We start from the raw sequence: 17,836 nt of genomic DNA on the forward strand, positions 1-17,836 counted from the left end.
CACTCTATTTGCCATCTTTAAATGGGATGGAAGAAATTATTCATTACACATTTCTTTCCTCAATTGATACACCTGCAGATGTTCATGTTACCACAGTTCCCTTCAACTATAATTAATAATTTGTAAATAATAAACATAAATAAAAAGAATATTTTTTCATATATACCTTTCGAGAATCCAATCTTAATGGTATGTTATTCATCTGCATCAAACTTTTAGTTAATGGGACACTATAGGGCCTTTTAGTTGATATTACTGCAGCTGGTCCATCTCCAGAAGCACCATTAGAGGCAGATGCTTTTGCCATTTTCTCCAATTTGTCATTTAGCTGGTTAATTATAAGTCGTTGCTCTACCATTTTTTCATTCTTGAAATGAAACAAAATTGCGTTTATTAAACTACACAATTGCAGAACTTAAAGCCACTGAAATTTGGATTCAACTTAAATTTAAAATTGTAATCTTATATGCACTTACATGGGAATAAATCTTGATAAACTGCATTTATGGTTGTAATATTCTTTTTGGGGGGTTCTTATCCTTGTTATTAAGCTATCATCTATAATTTTATATATATTTCCTAAATAACTTGCAGAAAACCTAAATTACCTGTAACCTATTTGTATCTTGTGCTTCCTTTAATGATTCCAGATATTCATGATTTTCTTGTATCAGCTTTTGTATCTGATCTTGCAATATTTTTATCTCCAGTTCTTTTTCACTGAAGACTTCTGCATCTGTTGCAAGAGCCTGCTAGGTAATAAAGAGAGAATAGAATAAATGACTGAACATATGAAATGGAAAGTTCTCTAAACTGTTCTCTAAACTAACTCTGCTGTAAGTACTGTACTGCATTAATTGTATATATTTTATTGTATATAACCCAAGTATAATATGCAAAAATTATAAACACGTATTGTCTCAAACAACCGTGTATTTCATTTAAACCAATGAAGAAATTAGTAAAATTAGTAAAAAAAAAGTTTTTGCCACTTTTTACATTTTGATCCAATAGGGAAAATGATGTGTACTAATAGCAACCTGTTGTTTCCTTAAAATCATTCCTGCAAATAATAACATTACTTTGAAAAACATTCCTTACATTTCATGTACAATTTGAGATAGCTAAAAAGAGAACTACCCTGACTGGAAAGGAAACTGAGTTCTAATAGTGAATGGTGTAGTATTAATAACAGTTGTTCAGAAAGTTACTAATGGAAAAGTTCTCTTTCATCTTACATAATAATCTTCCTAAACATCTTTCCTTGTAGCAGCAGAAATGAGGAGAATTAAAGTCTATTTTCTTGTGTCACTACAATGCTTGGTACTGAACAGAACATCTGCCATCTGGAAACTGGCAAATAGAAGGAAAAATGAAAAAAAGTAAATAACCCAAAGAACAAATTAATTTTTAATTGATTTAATTACTTTCTTCAGTTATAGTCCACTTGGCTATTAAAAGGAGCTACAGCTAAATCTAATTTACTAAATCTAATTTTGTATCAATGGAGCTATGATGAGAAATAGAACTGGCATTCCTCTTTGCTGTCATAACTCCCAAGAGGCATGGGAAGAGGTGGAGGTCTCAGATAAGGAGCTTGGGGATGCTAGAGGAGAAACAAGGGGATAGCCGGTGTAGACTGTGTGTGAGCTGGGGGAAGATTAACATGGGCTGGTGCAGGCCACGTGCAAGCAGGAGGAGTGCTGCAGATGGGACAAAAAGCAGGATCAACTTGTGACCTTCTCTACCAGCTTCCCCATCGACCTGGCTTGCAAAGCCAGCAAGGAAGGTCACAAATGGTGAACATATAACTGCAACTCATTGTGAATAACTGAACTGGGATTTCTATGACTGGGAGGGGTGTTGTAAGGACACAAACCTGGAGGACAAGTTGTACATCTATTTTTTCCAGAGTCACCATAACTTTGATCACTAAACAAATGGACATAAGCCTAGAATTACATGTACATGTCAGGTAGGAAGCAAATGTTTCAACCAGAAAATGGCTGATTGGTTTTCAGGCTAGTTTTTGCTCTGCAAAAGCCAAGTAGTCAGGCAAGGTTTGTATTAAAGTAAGATTGTTACACTGTTACAGAGTTCTCAGGAGCCAGATAAAATGTAGAATGTATCATATGAATATTTAAACCCTACCACTCCAGGGAATCCAATGTGTTCAACAACATTATAGTTTTGGTTGAACATTTCATCCTGATGAAATATATATCTGAGAGTTTGCCATGCCACTATTACCATCCTTAGTCATACCCTTGCTAGATGTAGCATCATATGCTAATGATAAAGATAGCATGAATCAGTCTTGGCGCATGTTGGCCAGCAAGCCACAAGCGCAACCAGTAAAATCCAAGTACACTTATGTTGTTCTGTACAAGCTAGATTCTGATTCACAGACTATCTGATAGGCTTTATCACACATCCCATTCTAAAGCTACACATGCAGTTTTCCCATACAGTCAAATTTGTATTAAAAAGGGAAAAAAGACAAAGCAACTTTAACATTTATTAGAAGAAATTTCTAGTGATCAAGAAGTACATTTCCTATTTCCTATTATACGTATGTAGCTAATAATTTCATACATTTTCAGTGTTGTGAAAATGGAAGGCAAAAGTACTGAACTAGTAAAATCCGGAGCTTTGGATAAGAAATACAAAATTCTAGATTTGAAGAAATTCCTTACTTTTACAAGAAACTTAAAACAAAATTCATAATGTTCAGCAGGTTCCCCTGATTATGCATAATGACATTTCAGAAATCTAAGAAGGAAAAAAGGCCTATTGTATAACTTCTGCTAATTTAAGATTCACCCATGACTATTTCAAGCTTATCTCCCACTAGGCCTATCCAATAATTTAATTAAAGTGCAGAACATTATTTCTCTGATAAGCAGGATATCGAAATAAAAGAGCCATTTTTAATACCCAAAGGACACTTATTTGTTTATAGCTAACATATGAGAAGAAAAAATCATGCCTCTGGATGTTGGATTTTATAAATTCTATGTATATTGATTGAGTCATAGAGCAAGGAGAAAGAGACAGGAAAAATTGCAAACAAAGGAATTGTATGGAGAAAGAGTTCATGCTGAAATGAAAATGAAATATTAGCCAAGAGAAAGATAACAGAACCCCTGAAGTTTTAAAATAATGCCTCATTATTTGTCAGCTTAAAAACATAGTAAAAAATGACAAATGATCTGTGTTAGAAAAAGCAGCTAGACAAGTTCCAAAGGATAAGCTGAAAGACTTCTCAGGCTGGGGATGACCTGCCAAAACCCTGACCTTTGAAAGAAATCCATAATTCCCTGAGTGAAGATCTCTTCTGCTGCATTAATGATTACATACTGAACCATTTCCAAATAAATACTAAGTTGTACTAAATACTAAGTTTAATACTAAGCTGTACTAAATTGATGTATTGTTCTCCTGCTTGTTTAACATGCCGCTCAAATTATCCCATAGGACTGATCAAGCTGACATGTTGGAATGGGAGGCAAGGTAAACTCATTTGAACAAAATTGCCTTAATGTGCAGACAACACTTTGTATATAATCTTTTTATTGGCCTTTACATTAAATGTACAGTAAGTACCTGATATTTCTTCAGCTCTCTTTTAAGTTGAAGAATCGTGATATGATATGGTCCTTCTTGGTTGGCTACTGTTCCACTGTTCATCTGGGGAATTGATGCCTCTCTCCTAAGTTCCTGAGCGACACGGATCCATTCTTGCAGTTTTTCAAGTTGATTTTTTGATAGGTTGGCAATGTTTTTAAAATCAACAAGAAATAAATAAGCTTCTTCAATGCAATTTCGCAAATTAAAACTTTCGATTTGAAATTGAGCAAGCTGCTGTTCCAGACAGCGGATTCTATTTTTGTCTTGGCATAAATCCTGTGACCCTTGACTACCAGAGGACTGTCCATTAGTTTGTTGGTTTTGCAAGGCTTCCCGAAGCAACTTAATGGCAAGCTCCATTTCATCTATACGATCCCAGTCTGGGTTATAGTTGACAATAGGTTTGTTCCTAATATTTTTTGCTCTATTTGCATACTTGATGGAATTTAATGATTCATCAAAATCAGAAGAAGATGGACTAATACATGTTATCATGACAGTCTTTGCATTGCCTCCTAAAGAGTCTTTAAGGATACGTGTGATTTTAGTATCCCTATATGGAATGTGTGCATTTTTTCTCTTTGGGTCTCCAAGTGCACTTATCACATTTCCCAGAGCTAGTAAACCACTGTTGATCTGAATTGATTCTTTGAATCTTTCACCAGTGTTGCCAGTTTTTGTAACTCTTTCTGATCCCGCAAGATCTACAAAGTGAAACTTAGAAGCAATCTGCTGTCCTGAACTTTGGGGAGAATTTTCTGCACACCGTGTGTCCTTCTGCAAAGGTGGTTGTTGTTGTTGACAGACACTGATGGTAAAAACAGCATGGGATCGGCTGGAATGCTCATTCATTTGGGTTGTCCCTGTATGTCTAGCAGCATTCCCCGTTTCCAACAGGCTCATCACTTCTTCTGTACTTTCCACTTGGCAGTCTTTGGCACCAACAATTACTTAAACAATAAAGGTTATAAATAGTAACATTTTCACAAAAATTCAGATTAAGTTTTTAACAAATATATATATAGGCAATCAAGTTATTTTTCAAGCAAGAAAGAGTTCATATAAAATACAATATAAAATAAGCAACCATGGATGTGTGCAAAAGAAGCTTCCATCAAAATGTATGTTGTGATATCACAAAGGTGCTTTGCCTCTTACATACTTGCATTTAAGAACTAGTATTTGTATGTAGTATAACATACATACAGTTGTAGATTTGTAGATTATAAACTAATAGTTGAGTGGTAGTACAAATTCTTTGCAAGCAAAAAGTCCCATTCAATGTCTGCTATCTTAGGTAGAACTGGGAAAAAAATCTGTCAGAAATCTTGGAAAGTCACTGACTGTCAGTATAACCACTTAATGAGCTGGTCAAATTGATGATCTAACCTAGTATTCTTCCAAAATTTTTAACTATATTTAGTTGCATAAAAAAATAGTTGCAGAGTCAATAGAAGGTAAAGTAGGGAGTATTTTTGGATGTGCCGATACATGTATATAGCTGTATGAAAATTTCATATTTTGACTTCCGGTGGCGACGCGACGCCGAAGACAGCCGTTTTCAGGCTGTCCGCTCCGCAGCTGTGTTTTTCCATCGTAAACAGCGCCGATCAGCTGTTTAGATGGATTTGAAGTCCCCTCCTTGGGAGAAGAGGAGGGGATGAGGCCCCAGGTAGGGGTTGAGCTCTCCGGGGCCACCTGAGCTGAGAGTTTGGGCGGCTGAAGGATTGAGCCCCCCCGAAGCCTGGGTTGCTCCGAGCTGCGCAGCGCCCCTGCTCCGGGATTTTTGGAGCAGAGGCAGGCGTTAGCAACCACCCCTGCCAAAAGGAAATACTTTTGATTATCAAGATGCAGGCAGAGCGGTACAGGAGGTCAAGGTGATGTGGACTCTTATCTTTACTCTCTAGCTCAATGGATTTTATAGCATTAAAGTGAAAGTGCGCAATAAGTGAAAGTGGGGGAAGATGGCGGCTAAAATTCTAAAGCTCTTCGGAGTGCGGGGTCTTCCCTGGTGCAACAGACCTCATTGCAAGCTTTGCTTCCTCCTGCACCTCCTCCGGCATTGACGCTTAAGGATTTACAAGATGCTCTTGGAAAGCATTCACAATTGATGTCTGATATGATGGATGAAAAGTTGAAAAAGCTGGAGGAGAAAATGGAGGAGAAAATGGAGAAATTGGAGAAGAAGATGGAAGAGAAGTTTAGAGCAATGAGGGAGGACATGTTGTCTATGATTGAATCTGTAGCTGAATGTGTGCAACAGCTGGATGTAAAAGTGGAGGATCTCAGTCAAAAGAACTATATTTAATATTTGCATTTGTATACCGCCCTTTCCCTGAGGACTCAGGGCGGTTTACAGGAAATTAAAATCGAAACATACAAAAGTTAAAACCAATTAAAAAAAGCATTAAATTCACCCTGTAGATTAAAACCCCAATTAAAATTTTCTCCTCAGCCTGGGCCCGAGAGCTCAAAGAGCCAGGTCTTCAGGCCCCGGCGGAATGATCGGAGGTCGGGAGCAGTCCTCAGCTCTACCGGCAGCTGGTTCCAGAGGGCAGGCGCTCCCACTGAGAAGGCCCTATCCCTGGGTGTCACCCGCCGGCAATCTCTCACCGGCGGAACCCTGAGCAGACCCTCCCTGTGGGAGCGCACTGGGCGAAGGGCGTTTGATGCCGGCAGCAGGTGTTCCCTCAAATAACCCGGACCCAGGCCATGTAGGGCTTTATAGGTGATAACCAGCACCTTGAATTTCACCCGGAGGGCAACCGGAAGCCAATGCAGCTCGCGGAGTAGAGGTGTTACATGGGAGTATCGGGAAACCCCCATTACAACTCGCGCGGCCGCATTCTGCACCAGTTGAAGCCTCCGAGTGGTCTTCAAGGGCAGCCCCATGTAGAGAGCGTTGCAGTAGTCCAAACGGGAGGTCACAAGCGCATGAGTGACTGTGCGTAGGGCGTCTCGGTCCAGATAGGGACGCAACTGGCGCACCAGGCGAACCTGTGCAAAAGCCCCCCTGGTCACGGCTCCAATGTGATCTTCAAAATTGAGCCGTGAATCCAGGAGGACGCCCAAGTTGCGAGCCCTATATTAGAAGCAAAGGTATTAGAAAATGAAAATATAAGGGATAAAATGGATGGAGAATTGAGTCTTGTTCAGTATCATCAGATGCAGTATGCTATTAGAATCTGGGGTTTAAAGGAGAATTGTAAAGAAGATTTAAAGCAGCTGATTTCTGAGGCTCTGGAAGGGGTATTGGGCCAGCCAGCATCTGAAATTGAGGGAAATATGGACAAAATTTTTCGTGTAAATTCATGGATTGCAAGACAGAGGAAGTTACCCAGAGATGTGGTGGTCTATTTTACAAAGAGAGTAATTAGAGATGAAGTCATTCAAGCTGCTTATGATACCAAATTGGTAGTGGCTGAGCAAGAAGTCTTGGTTTTAAAAGAGATTCCTCCGAAGATTTTAAGGAGAAGGAAAGATTTTGCATTTCTAGTACAGGAACTTAAGAAATGTGATATTAACTTTAGATGGGAGATTCCAGTTGGACTGGTGGTGACGCACGAAGGTAAAAGACATCATCTGGTTACTGTGGCCCAGGCACGTGATTTTTATAGCAATGTGTTAAAAGCAACCCCCCTATCATTTTTGGAAGCTGCAAAGGGATACGGCGAGGGAAAGCTTCAAGATGTTGAAGATAGACGGACAGAGAACAATGGTGTTGGAGGGGATCAAGTTACAGTCTCATCGGTTGTTGCAGGAGGCCAGAGGATGACGCGTGCTGCCCTAAGAAGAGCGAGACGAGAGCAAGAGCAAGACCAGCAGAAAGTTATGGAATCTCCAAAGCGTACTTACAGTGAAGCTGTGGGAGGGGCGCGGTCCAAAGAAGTTATGGGGGTCATGTCAGACGTGCTCCAAAAGCTTTGGAGCGTTAAGATTGGTGATTAAATTTTTAAATTAGAATGTTAATGGATTAAATTTATCATAGAGGAGAAAGAAAGTTTTTTTAATATTTAACACAATTTAAGATTGATGTTATTTGCTTGCTAGAAAAGTATATTAGGGTTATGGACTAAAAGTATGTGTTGAACTAAGAATGGGTACGCAAGCTCCTAATTAACAACAAGTTGTATTAGAGATTGCTTAAACCTTTTTTTTATTCTTTTTATTTGAACTCAAGGATGATCTGGAACTGCGAGACATTTGGCGTGATACATGCAAGAACTATTTTTGATCATAGTTTAGTTTGGTTGGAGATTATTAAGGTTAACAGAGATAGGCTCTTTTGGCGCGTAACTGAGAATTTGTTTAGAAATTAGAGAAAGGTGGGAGAAAGTAAATAGCAGGTGAAAGTTTTTTTTTCCTTTTTTTGAAATTAATATGAATAAGGACTGGGATTAAGAAATTCTATTTTGAGTAAAGCTCTTTTTCTGTTTTCCTCTTTTTCTTTTTTATTTTATTTGTAATATTAATATTGTTTGTATTCATTTTATATGAGCTAGAGGGAGATAGAATTAATAGTTTATTGTTGATAACATAGGGGTGCTTATGTTTGTTTTTCGATTTTATACCCTGTATTTAGCTCTGGGAAGTCGGGGGGGGAGGAGGGAATGGGGGAGAGGGATAGGGAGGGCTAGATGGGGTGGGGGAGGGGGGATTAAAGTCAAAATGTGTTGTAAAACTTTTTAAATAAAAAAATTTAAAAAGAAAAGAAAATTTCATATTTTATGATGATCCACTGTTCCTCTAAGTGAGATAACAAATGGAAAGAAACTTTAAATGGAGAAAAAAATACTCATAGCACTGCAATGGACATTTGAAAAACCGCATGCATTGTTATTCTAAAAATATTCAGCTAAACAATAATATCTATGGTTTTTGATATCTTTTTAAAGCAGAACAATGGGAAAAGATTAACTTTCCTGAAAGGTGGTATTTTAGTTATGACTGACACCAATTAATAAACATTGACAAAGACTACTAAAGTATTACATTTAAAGTACAAATTACTTTGCATAAAAATGAAAGTTACATTTCCTGTGAATAATTTAACTTTAATAAAATGAACTTAACATTATCTTAGAGGTACATCTGTAGAAAATATGAACATACATTTTAAAAATGTTTCAAAATTGGTAGCAAATAAAAATTTAGTTGAAATTTTTATTTTTACCTGTATTGCCCTTTTCATCTTCTCTAATATGCAAATCTTTCATAGAGGTCTCTAGTTCCAGGAGATCTCTGAGTTCTTCTTTATAGACTTCTATGTACGAAACTTTCACGGTAAAATCAGTATTATGGTTTTCAGAAATAATCTGAAATATTTCTTGAATTGCCCGTGGAATAATACCTCTCTCTTCTTCTGCAACTGATGCTAAAATGAGAAAAGAAACGTAATCCAAACACAGAGCCGAAATATGCAGACTCCCAAATATCATAGCAATACTGAAAATGAAGTAAAAGGAATCTGAATGTCTTTTAGCTCAATATGCTACATATATGACACATTCAGTTATCAGGGTCATATAAATCAGTCATACCAGCAGAGATAAAAATACAGGGGGGGGGGAACTACTAAGCAATAACCAAACAAACCTAGGAAAATATTCAATGTCACACCGGGGGGAAAGGGTTAGAGAAACCTACTTTCCTTTCTCCTTCTGATAGTTCCCAGAACACCACAGACACTTCAGAAAATTGGGATGAGGAACTCTGGACTATGGCTTATTTATGGTATGGTTTGAAGGAGAGGATATGGCTCCTGTTTGGGAGGGTTCTCCCCTTCTCCCTTAGTCCTTGACTATGAGGGATAGAAATGTACTTCATAGCTACAGTATGATGCTGGTTACCACCCCTAGTGTTATAGTCATGTGTAAAGTTTTAGGAAAGGTATACGCAAGGAAAATGTCACCAGTATTTTAAAATAACACTGCAGTTCCTTTATCTACCATTTTGTCTGACATATGTAAAAATAGCTAAGAAGAACATGTAGAATACCCATTTATATTGGTGGCCTTCTTTCTTCAGCATTTGCATTAATTGGTATAAATATCACCATAACCAAAATTGTATTCTAGAGGCAAAATGCCAACAAACACAGTGTAAATATATTCTAGGTTAGAATAAATCTTTCGTTTACAGAAAGGTATTTCTTGTAAAATGAATTTGTACAGTCAGCAGATGAGGAAGATACCATAGCCAGTGCCTACCTCCATAGTCCTGTCTCGACCACCAGCTTTCCTGTATTCAAAATAATTGGCAATGGGCCTACTTAAATATAACTGTTTAGGATAGGATTCACACTTTGCACAGTTTTTTAATATTTCATTAATTTTCCAATTTTATATTTAAGTATTTAAAAAGCAACGTGGTGACTGGGTTAATCAATAGTTCGATAACAAAATCTTTAGTACAAATCTCAAGTTACAACCTCAAATATTTCCTCTTTTTTTCCCTTCAACATTTACTGCCTCGTATTTAAGCTAATACAGTTCTTATTATATCAACTCAGTAAAAACTTTATCAATAAATTTTAGCTTATACATATCTTAATTATTTTTTACATTCAATCTTCATAAACAATCCATATTCTGTTATTAATTTTTTCCCAATTTTTAGTTTCCCATCAATATTCCAATTTAACCTTTGATATTTATAATTTTCAGGCTTTAGGTAACCAAGATTTCCCTTATCTCAATTCATAACAGAATCTAATATCCAAAAAACACATTTTATCTATTTAAATATAATCTTGTTCTATTTCCTAAAAGTTATCTATTTCCCACCATATTAAATCATCTACTTAATAATACAATACCCCCTTTAATAAATCAAAACCATTATATATATTACCTGGGTTATTCAATAAATCAAACATATTCATAATATTTTAGGTCTAATTTTTAAATATTAAACAGATAAAATCCTTGTTTTCAACTAATTTCCAAATATTTTAAATCTAATGACCAGAATTCCCCTTATCTCAACTTCTCCCTTTAATTAATAATATGAAATCCCCTCTAATAAATCAAAACCCCAATTTTCTTCAGCCTTATTCTGGCTTTCTTCCTTTGCCAGCTAGGCTTCCATATTAGTGCTTTTAGATCGTCAAATAGATCTCCCTCTATTATTATATATGTTATTTGAAATAAAGGAGACCATTTAATTACCATTTTTTTAAGGAATAGCCCATTTATATTCATTGTCTCCCATTATTCTATTTCCCCATGATTGCCCTGATATGTTTATCTTCCATTCAATCTGTTCTTTCTTCTTTCTTAAATTTCTTCTGATTTACATAGAAAGTCTTTTCCATTTTCAGTGTTGTCACTCCCTTTTCTGGATTTTCCATTAACTGTATTTGTTGGTCAATTGAGTCCTCTATCTTAATATTTGATTGTTCCACTTCTTCTGTTATCTTCTGCATTGTTAGTTCTTTGGTTGTAGTCAAAGTTCGGGTTTGTATATCTAAGCTGGCGTCTTGATCTTTTATGTTAGGTCTTATTTTATCACAAGCTGAAAGAATGGTTTCATGTATTGCTTTCAACATGGAAAGGATCTTTTCCTGGTCTTCACCCATCTCTTTCACGTGTTTATAAATAGTCTTTATAGTAGAAATAGTTTGTCAAGTAAGATTTTATAGTCCAAGGTATTTCATCATCTCATATAGTAACCAATATTCCTAAAATAGAGAGATAGGAAAGCAATTCCCCACATATAACTCTGAAAGTCAGTAAAGATTTACATTCACAGTTCAAGTAGGCCAGTTATGCCGCCCAGCTGTTCTCTTACAGCTGAGTTTCTCACAGGTGGTGCCAAGGTCAGAAGAGTCTTATCTAAGGTCTGGGCTTCAAGCCAAGTGTCTTTTAGTAAATAACAAGTTGTAACACTAAACGTCACCACAAGATATCACCGATGCCGTTTACGGTTTTTTAAGTCCAAAATTTTTATAATCCTTTTTCCAATTTTATTTCTTTTTTGTAGGTAAAAGTAAAAGTCTCAAATAAAAATAGGAAAATTTTTGGTCCCCAAATTTCAGGAATATATAAATCCAATTAGATTAAAGTTGTTCTTTTAGTGCTTTAATTCCCCTGGCTGGTCAGTCGCCACTATTCTTAGAGGGTGGGATAAATTCCCTTCCCTCTCTCCTCACAGAGGGAAAGATACTTCAAGCAGCTTTTACAAAGGAAAAGAAAGTACTTAGGGTAAAGAGAAGATCGGATCTCACCCAGTTTCATCCATGTTACTTTCAAAGTGCTTGGTGGTAAGTTTGACTTCGGCTGTCTGCAGCCTAGTGATGGACCATATTACTATGGCCGGTCTTTCCTCTGCTGGTTTGGAGGGCTACCCCATATTGAGCGGAAGGGCTGCTGCCCTCCCACGATCAAGTGAGGGTCCCCTCCTTGCTCGTCACCCCTATAGGGTGACTTTTGACTCTTTCCAGGATCTGCCAGTGGAGCGAAACCAAATGTGAAAGGCGGAGCTCGCCTTCCAGTGGCTGTGGTGGCCACGATGGCAAACCATAAGTCACACTTTGTACAGTATTAAGCTATAGTGTGCCTTGTTCTAATTTTGCAAACTGTAGTTTATTCATGAAACAAACAAAGCATATGTAAATTCATAGTTTGATTAAAAAGAGCTTCAATTTCATGTTTTGTGAAGTTTTTTTTGTTATAATTTATTAGAATATTTAAAATTAATAGCTACATAAAAAGGAGACATGCTGGATAAGACTAAAATATCAATAAATTAAGAGTTTATAATTATAAAATTTAAATGTTAAAACACATTATATTGTCTTAAGAAATAGACATCTCTATAAAGATATAAAAAATTTAATATTGATATCATCACTGTTTGTCATATTCCAAAGATAGATCCACGTAACCATGTAAAAGCAAAAAAGGGGAAAGGAGAAAAAAAAGGCTTGTACTTCACATTATTTGGTAACTATATGAATTTAATTAAGCACCCTATATTAAAATTTATTTTACACCAAAAAGCCACTTGCTTGGAAATGGGACTATGTTAAACTCATTGTTCAGATTAGCAGTATTTCATCTAGTATACAGGTAGTCCTCAACTTAATGACCACAATTGAGCCCAAAATTTCTGTTGAGACATTTGTTAGTGAGTTTTGCCCCATTTTACGATCTTCCCTCAGCTGGTAAGTGAATCACTTTAGTTGATAAGTTAGTAACCTGGTTGTTAAATGAATTTGGCTTCTCCATTGACTTTGCTTGTAAGGTCACAAAAGGTGATCACATGACCTTGGGACACAGCAACGGTGATAAATATGAACCAGTTGCCAAGCAGCTGAATTTTGATCATATGACAGAAAACTAGAATGAAATATGCCACATTATAATACTATGGCTTTTGTTCATTTAAGCTAAAATATTTTAGACCAATAGTTTGGAAATGTTACACTACTGTAATCCTCACATTGCATTTTAAACTATTTTAAATAGAATTACCCAACCTTTAGTCACAACGTGTTCTAAAATGAAGAGTCAGGGATAGCAATTATCAGGAAATATTCAGTTTGTGAAAATATTGCTCTTACTATTCCTTTTACAGTGATTTTTTGACCATACAGTTAAATAATAACTTTTTTCAGAACATACCAATGTGACCTCCTCCAATAGTATAAGTCTTTCCAGAGCCTGTCTGTCCATAGGCAAAAACTGTAGCATTATATCCTTCTATCAAAGATGCCACCAATGGCTTAATACATGTTGTATATACTTCATCTTGGGTTGAATGCTTGCCAAAAACAAAGTCAAAAGTGAAGACACGGTCTTTTCCAATGATAATTTGCTGAGTATTTGAGATTAATCTCACACATACTTGATGATTGTGAAGTATTTCTTTGGAGAGCAAAGGCCTTATTCGTATTGCCACTTTAACAGGAATTTCTTCCATTGCAGCTTATATGAGCATGTGCATTTGTTAATTTTAATGTACAAAACTTTTCTTTAATTCTTTCTTCATATTATTGTCAGTCTTCTACATTAGATAATAAAAGATATCCTATAGGAAGCAAAAAATAACATTTTAGAGATTACTTTCCTTGAAATAAAAAAATTCTAAATCTTGGAACATTTTGTTCTTCAACCAAAGCTTACTGCTGAATTAGCTTTGTATTTAGTAACTGCTGAAAGAATAATATGTTTCTTGTTCAAGAAGAATGGCTAATTAAACTATGGGAGTACACTTGATGTCCAAAATAGCTTAAAACTAAATGTGTCCCATCTGAAATGTGGGTTTCTCTTAACATACCTAGTTGGTCAGATATAGATTACCATAACTCTTAATCTAAAGAGCCTCTTGTTGCGAGTGAAGAAGGAGAGTGCAAAAGTTGGGTTGAAACTAAACATTAAGAAAACCAAGATCATGGCATCCGGCCCTCTCAATTCCTGGCAAATAGATGGGGAAGAAATGGAGGTAGTGACAAATTTTATTTTCCTGGGCTCCAAGATCACTGCAGATGGGGACTGCAGCCAAGAAATTAAAAGACGCTTGCTCCTTGGGAGGAAAGCCATGGCAAATCTAGACAGCACACTAAAAAGCAGAGACATCACCCTGTCAACAAAAGTGTGTATAGTCAAGGCTATGGTCTTCCCAGTTGCAATGTATGGCAGTGAAAGCTGGACCATAAGAAAGGCTGAGCGCCAAAGAATTGAAGCCTTTGAACTCTGGTGCTGGAGAAGACTCCTGCGAGTCCCTTGGACTGCAAGGCGATCAAACCGGTCAGTCCTAGAGGAGATCAACCCTGACTGCTCTTTGGAAGGCCAGATCCTGAAGCTAAAACTCAAATACTTTGGCCACCTAATGAGGAGGAAGGATTCACTGGAGAAGAGCCTAATGCTGGGAAAGATTGAGGTCACTAGAAGAAGGGGACGACAGAGAATGAGGTGGCTGGATGGAGTCACTGAAGCAGTAGGCGTGAGCTTAAATGGACTCCAGAAGATGGTAGAGGGCAGGAAGGCCTGGAGGAACATTGTCCATAGGATCGCGATGGGTTGGACACGACTTCGCAACTAACAACAACTCTTAATCTCATGATTTACACTGTGCTGCTTTCAGTTGCTGTAGCACATATTCAGATTTTTAACTACGATTTGTACTTTAGTCTAAAGTCAGGCATTTCCGTTACTTAAAACTAATCACTAAAATAGTGGAAACTCCTTCTGTGATGCCATTTTCGGCTATTTTTCCCCCCTCTGTGTACAGGAGTATTTTTTTTCTTTAAAAAAATTACCATTAAAGAACGTTATATTCAAGTACGCGCCATAAATTATAACAGACGCGGCTACCGCATAAGAAAGAGTTTTTTAAAACCGGTTTTTACGCATCCTCGCCACCGTCCCTTCCCACCCGATCTCTCTTGACACGCTCAAACTCAGCCTAGGCGCCTTCCCTCCCGAGCGCTTCCGCTTAGCTTGCGCTAGCCACGTTAGCCTTCGAGCTAAGATCCAAACGGACTCGCTCGCGGAGGGACCAGCCCCGTCAGGCAGCACCTACCTTGCCGAGCTTGCGGCGGACCATAAAACTCCTACTTCAAGATCTAGAGGGACTGCCACACACACACACACACACACACACACACACACACACAAAAGCGGCAGTACCACCCGGACCGCCGCCGCCGCTTCCGCCTTTTGTTTACACTCGTTCACCAGGCAACTACGAAACGCTGACAGAACCAGCGTCTTGCCCGACCCCGGCGGCGCCGCCGCCTTCGCCTCGTCTGATAGGCCGCCGAGGGTAGCGCGCTCTGTCGGCGCAGGCGCGCTGGAGTTACCATCCGCCTTGTCGGGAAGCGTTTCCGAAAGCTGAGAGGGGGGGGGGAGTGAAACGCCTGCTCCTTTTTTGCTTTAAAGCAGGGGTCTTCAAACTTGGCCCTTTTATGACTTGTGGACTTCAACTCCCAGAATGGGAGTACACTTGATGTCCAAAATAGCTTAAAACTAAATGTGTCCTATCTGAAATGTGGGTTTCTCTTAACATACCTAGTTGGTCAGATATAGATTACCATAACTCTTAATCTCATGATTTACACTGCGCTGCTTTCAGTTGCTGTAGCACATATTCAGATTTTTAACTACGATTTGTACTTTAGTCTAAAGCAGGGGTCTTCAAACTTGGCCCTTTTATGACTTGTGGACTTCAACTCCCAGAATTCCTCAGCCAGCTTTGCTGGCTGAGGAATTCTGGGAGTTGAAGTCCACAAGTCATAAAAGGGCCAAGTTTGAAGACCCCTGCTTTAAAGGGTTGGGGGGGGAAAAGAAGCGTCCAGCCTTGGCAACTTTAAGATTTGTCGACTTCAACTCCCAGAATTCCCATGCTGGAGTTAAAGTCCTTAGGTCTTATAGTTGCCGAGGCTGGACACCCCTGCTTTTAGCAAAGGGACCGAAAATGAACTTAATTTACACTGAAGTGCTTCCCTTAATTCCATTGCTATTGGATTACAAGCATAAGTGGTATGTGTGTGAAAAAAGAATCCTAGAGGATAATTGCTAAGCACATTTGATTTGTGCTTAGATTGTAAGCTGCCCTGAGTCTTCGGAGTAGGGCGGGATATAAATGGGATTAAAATAAAATAAATAAAATAAATAATGAAGCATCTAACTCCTCGAGTTGGTATCTTCAGATGTTATCATTCCTAACTGTTCTTGTTGATGCAGGGGCGGCAGGCATCTCACCCCGTCTTCCCCCAATTGAAAGGTTATTTGCTCACGAATAGTTTATCTTCTTTACATGATGCATGAAGACTGAAATTGTATAAGCTGGAAGAATTCATGATTTGACTACAGGTCCTTGACTTACGACCAGAATAGAGCCCAAAATTTCTGTTGGTACGTGAGGTTTTGCCCCATTTTAGGACCTACCTTGTCACAGGTGTTTAGTAAATCACTGCAGTTGTTAAGTTAGTAACTTAAGTGAATTGGCATCCCCATTGACTTTGCTTGTCAGAAGGTCACAAAAGGTGATCACATGAACTTGGGATGCTGCAACTGTCATAAATATGAAACAGTTGCCAAGCATCTGAATTTTGATCACATGACCAGAGGATGCTGTAACACTCATAAGTGTAAAAAATGATCATATGTCATTTTTCGCGGTGCCGTTGTAACTTCAGTCACTAAAGCAATGGTGGTAAATTGCAGACTGTCTGTATAGAAAGGGCCTACTTCAATATCTGTTACCAGCATGCAGAAGAACCAAAGGATAAAAAAAATGTTCTTTGTGTTGAGGTCAACTCCCAGTGATTGTTTGTACAAAGCCATGTGTTGAACCTTCTAAGGTTTAAATACAGACACACAGACACACACACACACACACACACACATATATATATATATTCTCCATTTTATCTTATAATCCAAAGATTTCCTGGTAGTCTTTCATCCAGTTACTGCTTAGTCTTTTGAATCTCTTTCTATGGGGGGTGAGTTTTTATCCCCCGTAGATAGGGCTCGCAACTTGGGAGTCCTCCTAGATTCACGGCTTACTCTGGAAGACCATATAGTAGCCGTGACTAGGGGGGCTTTCGCCCAGGATAGCCTGGTGCGCCAGTTGCGGCCCTATCTGGACCGGGATGCCCTGTGTACGGTCACTCATGCGCTCGTGACCTCTCATCTGGACTACTGCAATGCTCTTTACATGGGGCTTCCCTTGAAGACCACTCGGAGGCTCCAACTGGTACAGAATGCGGCCGCAAGAGTTGTCTTGGGAGTTTCCCGGTACTCCCATGTTACACCTTTGCTCCGCGAGCTGCATTGGTTACCAGTTATCTTCCGGGTGAGATTCAAGGTTCTGGTAATGGTCTTTAAGTCCCTACATGGCATGGGTCCGGAGTACCTCGGGGACCACCTGCTGCCGGCGTCAACTTCCCTCCGCCCTGTGCATTCCCACAGAGAGGGCCTCCTCAGGGTGCCTCTGGTCAGAGAATGTCGGCTGGTGGCCCCCAGGGGGAGGGCCTTCTCTGTGGGCGCTCCGGCTGATGGAACCAGTTGCCGGTCGAGCTCCGGATGGCACCGGACCTTCGCTCCTTCCGACGCGGTCTGAAGACCCATTTTTTTGAACAAGCTGGCCTGGCCTGATGGGGGATGTTAGGGTTTTTAATGGGTTTTTATATTGTTATTGTTTTATCTGGGTGATTATTTAATTCTTTTTTAATTTTTGTATTCTCTATTTATAT

General features: G+C 38.5%; 1 protein-coding gene across 1 annotated transcript in view; it reads right to left on the reverse strand.

Annotated features, from left to right (window-relative positions):
- The window catches only part of KIF27 (kinesin family member 27), a 40,813-nt gene extending 25,485 nt beyond the window's left edge, over window positions 1-15,328 (reverse strand). The window contains exons 1-6 of the mRNA XM_083355852.1: window positions 15,157-15,328; window positions 13,257-13,662; window positions 8,804-9,004; window positions 3,607-4,580; window positions 609-752; window positions 167-367 (exon numbers count right to left, since the gene is read on the reverse strand). Of these exons, the coding sequence (XP_083211978.1) occupies window positions 167-367; window positions 609-752; window positions 3,607-4,580; window positions 8,804-9,004; window positions 13,257-13,554 (1,818 nt within the window). The 5' untranslated portion in view covers window positions 13,555-13,662; window positions 15,157-15,328. The remainder of the gene's footprint in view (window positions 1-166; window positions 368-608; window positions 753-3,606; window positions 4,581-8,803; window positions 9,005-13,256; window positions 13,663-15,156) is intronic.
- Window positions 15,329-17,836: the final 2,508 nt, after the last annotated feature.

The sequence above is a fragment of the Vipera ursinii genome (genome assembly GCF_947247035.1).
Source record: "Vipera ursinii genome assembly, chromosome: 2".
NCBI lineage: Eukaryota > Metazoa > Chordata > Lepidosauria > Squamata > Viperidae > Vipera > Vipera ursinii.